The sequence below is a fragment of the Fukomys damarensis genome, unplaced genomic scaffold (genome assembly GCF_012274545.1).
Source record: "Fukomys damarensis isolate Sample0158 unplaced genomic scaffold, DMR_v1.0_HiC HiC_scaffold_10, whole genome shotgun sequence".
Lineage (NCBI taxonomy): Eukaryota > Metazoa > Chordata > Mammalia > Rodentia > Bathyergidae > Fukomys > Fukomys damarensis.
In genome coordinates this window covers 12,849,954-12,861,926 of record NW_022900922.1, presented here as the reverse complement: position 1 = coordinate 12,861,926, position 11,973 = coordinate 12,849,954, and the positions used below count along the sequence as shown (strand labels likewise).

The 11,973-nt window shown below is 45.3% G+C and overlaps 1 protein-coding gene across 6 annotated transcripts in view; it reads right to left on the bottom strand.

The window, feature by feature from the left end:
* LOC104860728 overlaps window positions 1-10,618 on the bottom strand; it is an 18,916-nt gene extending 8,298 nt beyond the window's left edge. For 3 of the 6 annotated variants that reach the window (XR_779785.2, XM_010621960.2, XM_010621958.2), the window contains exons 1-3: window positions 10,337-10,618; window positions 7,497-7,715; window positions 802-976 (exon numbers count right to left, since the gene is read on the bottom strand). Coding sequence is in view for 4 of the 6 variants with exons in the window: in XM_010621960.2 (XP_010620262.2) it covers window positions 802-976; window positions 7,497-7,715; window positions 10,337-10,593 (651 nt within the window). In the remaining 2 variants the exon portion in view is untranslated. Of the gene's footprint in view, window positions 1-801; window positions 977-7,496; window positions 7,716-8,948 lie in introns of all 6 variants that reach the window. The other 3 variants (XM_019207180.1, XR_779786.2, XM_019207181.1) reach the window with 3 other exon arrangements.
* Window positions 10,619-11,973: the final 1,355 nt, after the last annotated feature.

Sequence of the window (11,973 nt, the reverse complement as noted above, 5' to 3'; positions counted from 1 at the left end):
TTTCCTCTGGCCCTACGATATTTATCCACCTCCAAAAAAAAAAAAAAAAAAAAAAGTAAAATAATGCTCACTGAAGCCACGTGGAGTTTACTCATTAAGTTTGGAACCTAGTTCATGCTCAGATTAGGATTCAAGTGACATTCATAACTTGTGGCTAGTTATAAAATTCTTTGAAGGGGAAAGACAGAAACAAGCAGATGGTAAGTTAAATGGAGATGCAGAAATATCTCTTATAGCATCTTCTTTCTTTGCATTTTGGGGCAGTTCTTTCCTTAGATACAAGCATCTAGGAACTGTCCTTGTGCTATCTAACTCTAATTCTGGAATGCATTTGTGTCATGAACCCGGAATAATGATGTGCCACATAAAAACAATCAGCAAGAGGAGTCCGTTCTGTCCTTCTAGTGGTCAGTAGTCAGATCAGAAGTTTATCAGCCAAGTTACATAGGACACAAAGTTCTCTGGATGATATACATAATTAGTGTAAAACAATTCCTGCGGGCTACTTCGTACTCAGACTGGCCCTGCATGGGTTAAGGGAGGGACACTCTCTAGACAAAGCCGTCAGCTGGCTGATAGAATCCAGCCTCTAGATACCAACCCTGCCCCCAATCTGAGTAGTCATGGTGCTTCACTTCTCTGAAGCTCTGTTCTCTCATCTGCACTCTGAAAAACCACGTGGGACGTTGTATCAGGGAAGATTTAGCAGGCACTCCGGAAGTGACAGCTCTCCATGTGGTGCCAGTGATTATTCAGTCTGAAATATTCTTTGGAGAAGACCTAGGTAAGCAATGTACTTACCACCATCCCTGCGGTTGTTCGTCTCCCTGACTCTGTCTTTCTCATACACATAGGCACACTCACATATGTGCAGACATGCACACATAAATGGGAAGACTGTGTGACCTTGGTCAGGCGACTGAACCTATAGATGTCCCTTTCTCTCATCTGTTGAACAGAGACTGTTATAGTTGTCCTGAGGATTAAATGAAAAAATATATTTAAGCCATGAGAATAATGCTTAGCACATAAACGAGTATATATGGGTCAACTGTATTATTTCTATTACTTATGATTCTTCTAGAAATAACCAATGAACTCCTATTGATAAGAAGCCTGAATTTCAACCTTCTCCTGAATCACTAAGCCTCACTATACAGCCTTGCACATACCTGTTTCCCATTTGTACATCTGCTTTCCCTTTCTCTGAGCACTGACAACTTAATTGCCTCTCAAGATCACACAAGGCAAGGTTCTTCTGGCCACTGAGCAAACAATTCCCCAAGAGATTGTCCCCAAGAAGCAGAGAAATAGCCCCTTTCCTCCCACCCCCATGGTTCAGAGTTCCTCTGAGGTGGAGACGTGTCTGTTAACAAAGTTCACAAAGGAAGAAAGATGTTCTGGGAACATCTGTTGGGGCCACTGCCTAGAGGAGAGACTAGGCAGAATGTCCTCTGTCCTAAGAGTGTCATGTTGTTTAAGGAAGACCAGGAACAACTCACAGCAAGTGAATCTGGCCCACTGTGTACCCAGTCTGGTAGGAATTCATGGGCAATCCCATAAATGAGTCTGGGCCCTGTCAAGTCTCCCCTTAATGGGATTCTTGGGAGAGTGGATACACAAAGAACAGCCTCCTAGGCCACGTGGAATGATAGTCACTGCCTAACCACTGGCCAGCGTGGATGCTCATTATCACACATGGGCAAACTCAGGGCAGCATCCAGGCAGATGGGAAGGCACTGTGAGGTGGGCATGGAGGAAGGAAGGGAAGATTTGTGGGGTAGACCTTCTCTCACTGTCTGTGCCTCCTTGGAGACCAGGAGAGAAAGCAGGAAGAGAAATGAGTTTCCTCTGACTTCTCCAAAGCAAGTCCTCCTCAGAAAGGATATAATAAGCCTGGTTAAGGTGGAAAAACCGTCTGATGTTCATTCAGAGAAGTGTTTGTTAATGGACATAAAATGAAAAGATAAATCAATGGAACTGATTAATATTTATGAAGAGTTCAACTAGGAAGAGAAAAAGACATATTGGATAAGGTGAGGAAAGGGCTGCATGTCATAGAGTGGATTTGTTTGGCTACAGGTTCTGTTTTGATCATTGAGTAACATACGAAACAGGAATGTGTGGTAGAGAAATAAAATCTATATCTAGAAATTACTGACTCCATGCACAAAAGCACTACTGGTGACTGTTTTTGTAGACCACTCTATCTTAAAATAATTTTGGTTTTATATAGTCAGTGGTGGTGGATAAGGAGCCCTAAAAAACAGGCAAGTTTCCTGCAAAAAAGAATCCAGGCTGTTAAAGCTACAATTAAGAAATATAGAAAGTAACTGATTTTGTAGATGAAAGGAAATTTGGAAGCAGGAGAGAAATTATGGATAGGGGAAAGTTCTGACTCCAGAGGTTCAAAGATAGGAACTCTAATTACATTAGGGCAAGAGTAGACTGCTCAGAGGAATTTCAGAAAAAATGAAATGGGAAAGCTGGGGATCAAAATCATATTGTGATGAGAATAAATAGGGAAGATGTGACTGGAAGAAGCTAAGCTGCATAATCAGGAAGGGAAGGACAAGAACAGAAGGGAACCTGGTGACCTGAGTAAATAATAGCACCCCCTCCACAAAAGATGCCAAATATAGTGTGTAAATACTCAGAAGGTTCGAGATAATAAGTCAGAAGCCAAAACTCAGTTACCATTATCTTGCTAAGAAACAACAGCGCTCTTAACAAAAACAAATGGCTTGGCTTGGCACGAGACCAATACTGTTTCCCTAGGTAGCTTAGTCTGGGGTGGAAAGGCTGATACCACCCCTATCAAGGGTTTTCAGGCCATTTAAGTGAGCCCTCCAAGGTCGGAACACAGAGATGATTATTGACCATCGTTATCTTGCCGGGGAGGGGCAGGTTGGCCTTGCACGTTAGTGTTCGTTAGCACTACCCAACAGAGATTACAAAATACTGGGAGCCATTCTCTTGAGCACATTAAGCAATATTTGCAAATGTACGTGGGTAAGTGTTGGCTATCTGATTACTCTGGACTGGGAAATGGTTCTCTTCTCAGCAGATCATGATACAATTTCTTTTATGAAGTTGGAAACATAAATATCCTTGTAATCAGCTAAGAGCAGGGACACAGCAGGAAAACTAACAGATATTGCTGCTGTTAAAAGAAGTGCCTCTAGTAGCAAACACATATTGGGCAATGGATATCTAAGAGTGTCAAGGAACATGAGAAAAGATGTCTCCACAGCTGGGAAAGCCTTTCAGAAGTATACCCCAGGTTCCTTTGCACCCTTCCATGAGGTGGCCCTGGTAAGCCCTCTTCCTGAATGAAAAAAAATGAGATTCAAGGAGGTTAGTGGAATGGAGACCTCCTGATTTCTAGCTTTCCATCTTACCTATGTACCTTCCCAGTTTATATTCTGGCTGCATCATTCTTAGCTAAATGACTTAAGTTACTTATCGTCTGTATCCTCAACTATTAAGATGAAAATGCTACTCTCCACTCCCATTAGGTTGTTAGAGGGTCTCAGTGGCACAGCATGCGTCAAAATGCCAGACACAGTGCCTAGCGTGGAGCAGGTCCTCTGCAAATTTGGTGGAACACAGTGGATAGCTGTGCTCCCCTGCATGAGTGACACAGAGAAACCCAGCAGAAGATGATGGCTAGCTCTGTGCTCAGACCCCAAGGCGAATTCTCTCGCCAGGTGAGGTGGCCTGCAGAGCCTGGGAAGGGAGAAGCTTGAGTAGAGTCTCCAAGGTGAGGGGAGTTACCATATGGAGAGGTGAGCAAGGTTTGAGCAGATACTGAGAACAAAGGCAAAGAGGCAAGAAAGGCAGGGATGAGCGCAAAGGACCAGGAGCTATGTTTGCTAAACAGTGAGGAAGGGCTGGAAAGGAATAGGATTGGCTGCTCTGGGGTTCTGGCCTGATCCGCAAGCAAAAGTATGTGACCTTAGAGTGACCTCTATTAGGAAGACTGACCCAATACCAGTGTGAAGAATGTAGGGTCAGGGAAGAGGTGGGAAAGCAGAGAGCTTCATGTTTTATAGACACATACACAGAGCTCCTTTTCTTACAGAGTATGTGTGATTGACTTAATCCCATTTTAAATAGTGTGAGCATTAATTTTACTCTTATAACTGATTATAGAGGTTTAAAGGTATTGTGTTTTTGCTTTTGCAACATATTCTTGTCATATCTAATATGAATCTGATATTAAATCAAGAATAAAACTCTTAATTTTATTGTTGTTTCTATGGTAAAATATAATCTACTGTAAGTAAATTCGTTATGCCATAAACTTTTCAGGAATGAAATGTGATTAAAGTCAGACTCACTGCATATGACAATAATTAAATCTATATTAGACAAGTATAAAAGAACAGCTGTACAAGGAGGTAATTTAGAACAAAAAAATTCACTTAAACACCACAGGAAAGCATCCCAAAGTTTGATACTCATGCTCTATTTAGAGATGTGGAGTTATACCATGTTTTTCAGAAGAGAATAAAATTCAGCAAGTGCCCAAATTATGAAAAGAGTTACATTTTCAGAAATCAGTAGGTGAGGTCTAAGTTTGGGACCTTGGAATTCATTTTTCTCATGAACATACTCTTAAAATAGATGAGGATTAAGTTCTCAATCTATAAAAATCTTTTTAAATCATCACAGAGCTGAAATAGTCTTATTGGCAATCAATAAAATTGAGTAATCTTTTTAGTCAGAAGAATAAAAAACAATATTGAAGTAATTTTAAAAGACAAGTAAAATAAGTCTAAATATAGATGAAGAAATTGACAAATAATTTTGTGAAGTTCTGAGAATACCTAGATACTCTTCAAAAACTTCAAAGTCAATAAGCCCTGTTCTATTTTAGTTTAATGTTTAAAACATGTCACTCTAGTCTTCATTCAGTCACTTATCAAAATTAGGTATCCACAGCTAGACATTGACTAGGGCTGGGGAATTTAGGGTAAAGAAAGAGCTCATAACTCAAGGACTTTTACTAAAGTGCTTGGCCATTTTACTTAACAAATATTGAAAGTGTGGGACACTGAGTCTGTTATTTCTCTAACCATCTACTCCTGCATAGCACTTGTAGCTCACCAGTGGAATAAAGAGAAATGTTCCTGCTGTGATGAGCAAACTGAGAAACAAAAATGGGGAAGGACAAACAAGAAGGTAGTGTGTATGCACAGTGTGAGCGCATGCCTTTGTGTTACTATAACAAAAGGCCTGAAGCAGGGTAATTTATAAAAAATAGAATTTATTTCTCACAGTTCTAGAAACCAAGAAGTCTGAGAACAAGGCACCAGCAGGTTCAGTGAACACCATAGTGAGGGCCGCCCTCCACTTGCAAGATGGTCTGAATTGCTGGGTCCTTCCCCTTCAAAGATGCAGAGCCTCATGGCCTCATTGTCCCTCAAAGGTCCTACCTCTTAGTACTATCACATTAGCAACTCCTGGATTTTGGATGAGGCACTTTCAAACCATATTTGTGTGTGCGCGCGTGTGTGTGCGCACGCAAGCGTGCACATGCTAGCGCAAGTACATGTGTGTAACCCTAAATCAACACTGGGCAGCAAATCTGCAGTCACTCACAGACAGGAGCAAAGTGAAAGTGTGAGTCACCCAATCTGTGGGCTCCCAGCTAAGGTCGGAGGGAGACGCTCTGCCTTTTGTTTCCATTCAGAATGTGAACAATGTTTTCTGTGCCTCTTTTCTTTCTTTGCCCTTCTAGTCTTTCCTTCATTGATTTTGCTTTCTAAGATCCCACCTCTCAGGCCCACGTTCCCTTAGAGCAGCGCAGGGTCTCTGTGAGGAGTGCAGGAAGGCTAGCTGGGCTTCATGGGGCTCCACACGCGGTGGAAAAGCTCCACAGGCTGCTGTGGCGAAGTTGGCAGAGCATTCGATGTTAGTGAGTCAGCACTATGGGTTAAACAAGGTGTCTACACAGAAACTCACATAAACGGAGGCCACACAGCGACAGGCAGAGGAGTATTGTGGCCAGAGGCTTGAAGGAACCCAGGCCTGTGTTGCCCCCAGGAGCGATGTTTCAGAATTCCCTAATTCAGTGTTTGAGTTGACTTTATAGAGCATAACCTACTGTGAATAATGAGAACTGATTGCATTTTTAAAATAATCCACTGACTGCTATATGAAAAGTACATTACAGCAGGGCCAACGAGGTGGCAGATATACCACCAGTTAGAAAGCTGTGGCAGGAGCCCATCCAAGGGGCTTGGGCTCATGTGGTGTGGGTGGCAACGGATGGAAGATGGAAAATGTTCCTTAAAGGTGGACAGGACAGGTTTCCCTTTGCCATCTCAGCAGGCTCTCAGCCACTATCACGTTGCTGTGGTTTGAATTCCTCGCCAGCTTTTCACTCTCAGACATATTCCTTGTTTATTTTTATTTCTGCTTTCCCCTACATCAACAGAAGCCATGTAAGAGCAAGGACCACGATCTGCTTCCTTCATTCCTGGACCTCCAGTGCCTAACACAGAGGTGGCCTAGACAACTGTTCAATGTCAACACACCAATGCCCAGACTTGCCAAGGGTAAGACCAGAGGTGGAGGAATGAGAGTGATTAGGAGTAGTGGGATGCCAGATGTGGTGGTTACACACCTGTAATCCCAGCACTCAGGAGGCTGAGGCAGGAGGATAGAAAGTTCAAGGCCAGCCTGAGCCACAGAGTAAGATCCTATCTCAAAAAAAAAAAAAAAAAAAAAAAAAAAAAAAAAGGGATGGGAACGGGAGGAGCAGGAAATAGAGTTTAGTTTTTGTTAATGTCTTGAATAATTTCAACTGTAGAGTTTTTACCAATAAGAAAAAAGTGGTTAAACTGGATGAAGAATGGATAATTTAACTCTTCCCATGATAACTCAAGGATTCTTATCAGTCTCCTGGTAGAAATAGCCATCGATTCATTTATGTTTCATTGTAAGACCTTATCATATAAGAAATTACACAGATGATATATTCATTTGTTAAGGCTGCCATAATCAAGTACTACAGACCAAGTGGATTAAGCAACAGAAATTTTTTTCTCTTGGGTCTGGAGGTTGGAAGATCGAGATGTCGGCAGGACCCTGTTTCTCTCTGTGAGCATGGGGAGAGTAAGCTCCAGGATTTCTTCCTCCTCTGATAAGGACACCAGTCCTATCTGTTGAGGGCCATCCGTGTGACCTTGTTTCACTTATGACCTCCTAAAGGCCCTTGTTAGAGACATAGTCACATTCTGAGCCAATTGTGGCATCAACAAATGAACTGGAGGCTGGAAAAGGTGCACAAGGCAGTCCATAACAGATAGCCTTAGGAAGAAGCAGGGTGCTGGAAGACTGTCCACAAAGAGACACAACAGTGACTCAAGGGCCACCTACAAATAAGATTCACACTTTGTAAGGCCCAAGTGCGGACCGCAGAAGCCTGAATCCTGACATCAACTCCAGCAAGTGGACATACATGTTCATCTGAACCAGCTGCTTACTTGGAGATATTCTCAAGGGTCCCCAGCTTGGTTGGGGCAGAGAACTGAGGGTTCCCTCTGCCCAGTTCTCTACTGCCTAAAAGGCATGTGATGGAAAAACAGGCTGGTGGGGCCAGCGCAGCAGCCAGTGAGCCAGCAAGCTCCAGATCCTGTGCTGGTTTCCTCGCGGTCTGTGGTTGTAATGATGGGCTTCTCGCTGCAATTGGCAATTGGCATGATCTGGAAGTTGTGAAGGAGAGGTTTGGGGATGACTTCAGAAAGTAGAAAATTACTGTAAATAAGGTAGTATTTAGCCATTTTTAATTTTATACAGCTCATTATATCATGGTGAAATGACATTTGGGGCAGGAAGCATGTGGCTAGTGGGTGGGTAGATGCCAGGCCCGGCTGCCATCCCAAGGGAAGGTCATGCAGAAGTCTCCAGGCAGCTGCACAGAGGGGTCCTCAGCCTGGCACTGGTGACCCCTTCTTCCTGACAAGGCGCTTGACTTTGTACAGTCCATGCTCTTAGGTTAATAAAGAGACAGAACAGAGGCCCTGGATGAGAAAGGGTGGACTCTTCCAGTCCTCAGGGATGGACAACAGTGCCCTAATTAGATTGGACCAGTGCAACACACAGTCCTTCCCCACCGAGGCCCTTAGTCATGCAGTCAAAGCTTCAACATCTCTAAGAGCCGCTGTACCATCCCAGCTCCCTGACAACTTAGGAAAAGATAGGTTAGTCTGTGCCTGGCCCAAAGAAGCAGTCACCCAAATCTGAATCATTAACAGTTCAGAGTCCTTGGTACATCATCTACACTCACAGTGCAAGAGCTTTGAGTATTGTGGGTGTCTCTGCAATTAATTTCCACCAGCACTGCATTCTTGATTTGAAAACTGTGAAGCACAAATGTAACATAGAGAAACGGTAGTGTTGTGTTGTGGTTCAGGGAAAGCACTTTGGGGGTCAGTCACCTGAGTGTCAATCCAGGCTTTCCTGCTTTGTCTTTGTGTGATCTGGTGGAGTGACTGGGCACAAGCAAAGCTTGCTCAGTACATGATAGCCCCTACCTCGTGGGGCATGATGAAAAAGACATACACAGGGGCTAGGGACAGGGAAGCACTTGGGACAAGGGAGGTTGTCGTGATCACTGAACAAAGACACCTTTGGAAATTTCACTGGTTTTGTGGGGGGGGGACAAAGGAGGGAGGGCAGGCACTGTGTAGATAGCAGAGGTGGGAACTCTGTACACCTGCCCAGTAATGACACCAAGCAAAAGAAGGACTTACAGGTTTTATGAGACATTACTGTGAAAACTCTACGATGATAAAACACTCTTTCCAAGATAGGCCAGGGTTTATCTGACAGACCAGGTTCTTTTCCTCTTTCTAAATGGAATGTGTCTTATTTCTATTTTTCCATATTCTTAAACACCCTCGGAAATGTCTTGACACACCTTGCCCCAGCCTCACCTGCCTCTCCACACCTTCACATCCAGCTTGGGAGACCTCATCAGATGTTTTCCTTCTGCCCGGCAGGCGCCCCAGGACTACTAGACCTGTGGCCCTATAGATGTCCTGTCTGTGTCTCTTACCAAGGAAAAAGCAGCTGCTCCTGACTCCAGAAATGGAAGAAGGCAGTAAGGGGGGACCAGCAAGCAGCAGGAAGAGAAAAGGAAAGAAGGATGGAAGAAGAGAGAGAGAGGAGGCGTTGGGGAGGAAACAACATTTTCAAAGTTTGCTGTGAAGGAAGAAAAAAACCAGTGGAGTGATGCTCTTTACATAAATGTATATAGAAAATGAACATTTATAATAACCAGGATAAATTGAACATGCAGGGAAAAAAATCCAGATACACCCTGGATGTTAAATACAACAGGATACAAAGTTGCAAACACAGTATGATTCGAACAATGTGAAAACCAAACAGAAATTGATGCAGGAAAAATGACCTGACAAATGTTTCCAAAGTGTTATGTTAGCAGTATTGGTCTTTGGGAGGCTGGAGAGAGTTTTCTTCTCTTTCTTTAACAGGAAAGCATAACAGACTTATTTAAAAGCAAAACCTGGCTACAGGAAGACCAGCTCATTTGAAAGCAAGGCAGCGCACACATCCAAAGGGCCAACATGTCTGTACTTTCTTCTCCTCCATCCTGTCTCAGTGTTGCTGTCTCAGCTGGCACCGAGCCACATCCAGGTTCCTATGGATGCTTTTCTTCCTGATCTTCTCTCCACTGTATCACTCCTGGCCTCAGGGCCCTGTCTAGTCCTTCATCCCTCCCCTGCCCCTCTCTCTACAGTCTGTGACTAAGGGATTAGTGCAGAACTCCAGGGGTGCGCAGCCCCACGCACCCTCTCCTATCCTGCACTCCCAGGCCTCTTGCCTCCTCCCTAAGCAACACCAACAGCTTGCAAATATTGCTACCTTGTTTCTGACCCATCCCCCAAACTAGAAACTGTCCCTGGGGCAAGCCACCCCCATGATGAACCCTGTCCCTAACACAGTCTGCGACACCTGTACCGTTCTCAGCGAGTATCTGACCCTGCTCAGCATACACGGGGATCTTCTCTGAATCTAATCTGGGCACCTACCTGAACTTTTGGGACACCCACAGGCTAGTTCAAGCCTGCCTTTCCTGCCTGATTCCCACCCCCTCAAAGCAGGCCACCCTGCTGAGCTGACTGCCCCTTTACTCCCCAGCACACCTCACTCTCGCAGTCCCCAAAGCACCTCCATGTGTCCTTTGGCTTTTACTTTCTACTTAACTTCCCCTGTGCCTGCCTCCCAGGCTAACGCGGCTCTCAGGTCGGCACCCATGCCCTTACCTGGCCCAGCAGTGGCATTAATATAGGTCACTTACTGCTGTGGAGGTGACCGGCCTGGGCAGCGCCAGATTTGGAACTGGAGCTGTGGATCCATTTCTTGCACAAGCCACACCTTGAGGGAGGGCTGGACCTGGGTTGGGGAGCTCAGCCACCCAGCTGTCCCTGTTCCTGGCTTCTGCCTCTGCTTCCTAGTTCCCTGCTGGACTGTGGGGGCAGCCCCAAGTCTCTGGCATTGCTCACTGAGGGACCAGACAAGCCCCGGGGACACCGTCCTGCACCCTGCAGCCAGCATCCCTGTCCTCCTGGAGGGGCACAACAGTTTGTTGGGTCAGTGGGCCAACTGTTATTGTCCACAGGGAAGTAGTGACAATGAGAAAATCGGATTTGTTTTCCTTCTGGCAAACTCTCAATGGTTCCCCTCTGAATATTGTCCATGGCAGTACTTGGCTCAGCATTTAAGGATCCCACGTTTTTATCCAAATCTGTCATTTGTCAATCAGGCACTACCCAAGGCCACCAGCCTGCACCTTTTCCTAGCTTCAAAAGAAATGGAAAATTCCTCACTGAATGCATGAACAAATCCCTCAGCAATAGTTTTACACTGTATCTGAGTCTTCTGGATTTACTGATGAAAGATGTTACAACCATCTCAGAGTGACTTTCCTGTCCTAGGCTGTGCCTCAGGGACTCTGGCTCCAGCTAAGACACAGAGGAATGCAGAGCAGATGACAAAAGACTAAACACCTTCAGTATCAGACGGGGGTAACATCACAAGTCACCTCTTGGAATCTCCTCCCTCTGTAGACATGATGTCAGCATTATCGCTTGCCAGCCTGAAGACAGGACAGGAAGGGGCTGGCTGAGGAAAACTCCGGGATGCTTTTTGAGGCCATGGATGGAACCGCCTGGATCAGGGCCTGAGAAGCTGAGGTGTGACCGTGGGAGGCTGCTTCCGGGTCTCTAGCCTGGCAGTGGCCCATTGTATGCAGATCAGGGCGAGGCAACGGACTCTCACCCACCGAGAAGCGAGAAGCGCCTTCAGCAATTACAAAACTGGGCCATCGCCTCTGCCTGACTAGGAGGAAGCCTGGGCTGGTGACTCACTCTTACTCGTGGGGAATCTGCAGTGCTCCAGTGCTGGCCCAGCCTTCTGTCTCCCACGTGTTCAGCCTCTCCAGTCTCTCCAGACAGCCTCAGAGCTAAGGCAACTACGAGGAAAAAACCCCAAGTTTTTAAAACCAGACTGGGGTTAGACTTCTCAGGGTTGGTTCTTCCTCTGTCTACCCTCCCACACACCCTCCTCTCTTACCTCTCAACCACCTGCTTTTACTTTCTTTCTCCCCCCACCACACATTTGTTAGTACATATTGGTTATCATGTTAATGGATTTCCTTCTGGCAGATTTGTATATGCATAGAACATGCCCCCACACTTCCCGACCTCCGTCCAAAGTGCTGCAGCCTGCACATGTTTAATGAGAAGGAAGGCTTGATGATTTTCAGAGGCCTACAGAGGCCACCACTGTGGTGGAGGTGTTGCTACACAGCTGTCAGGTGGCGATGGCACTCAGGGTAGAGCAGAGATTAGATATGCTATCCACCCAAAAGGCCGACAATCAGAATGCCCTGTGTAATCCTGGGGGCGCTTCCAGTTCAGTGTCCGTTTAGGAAGA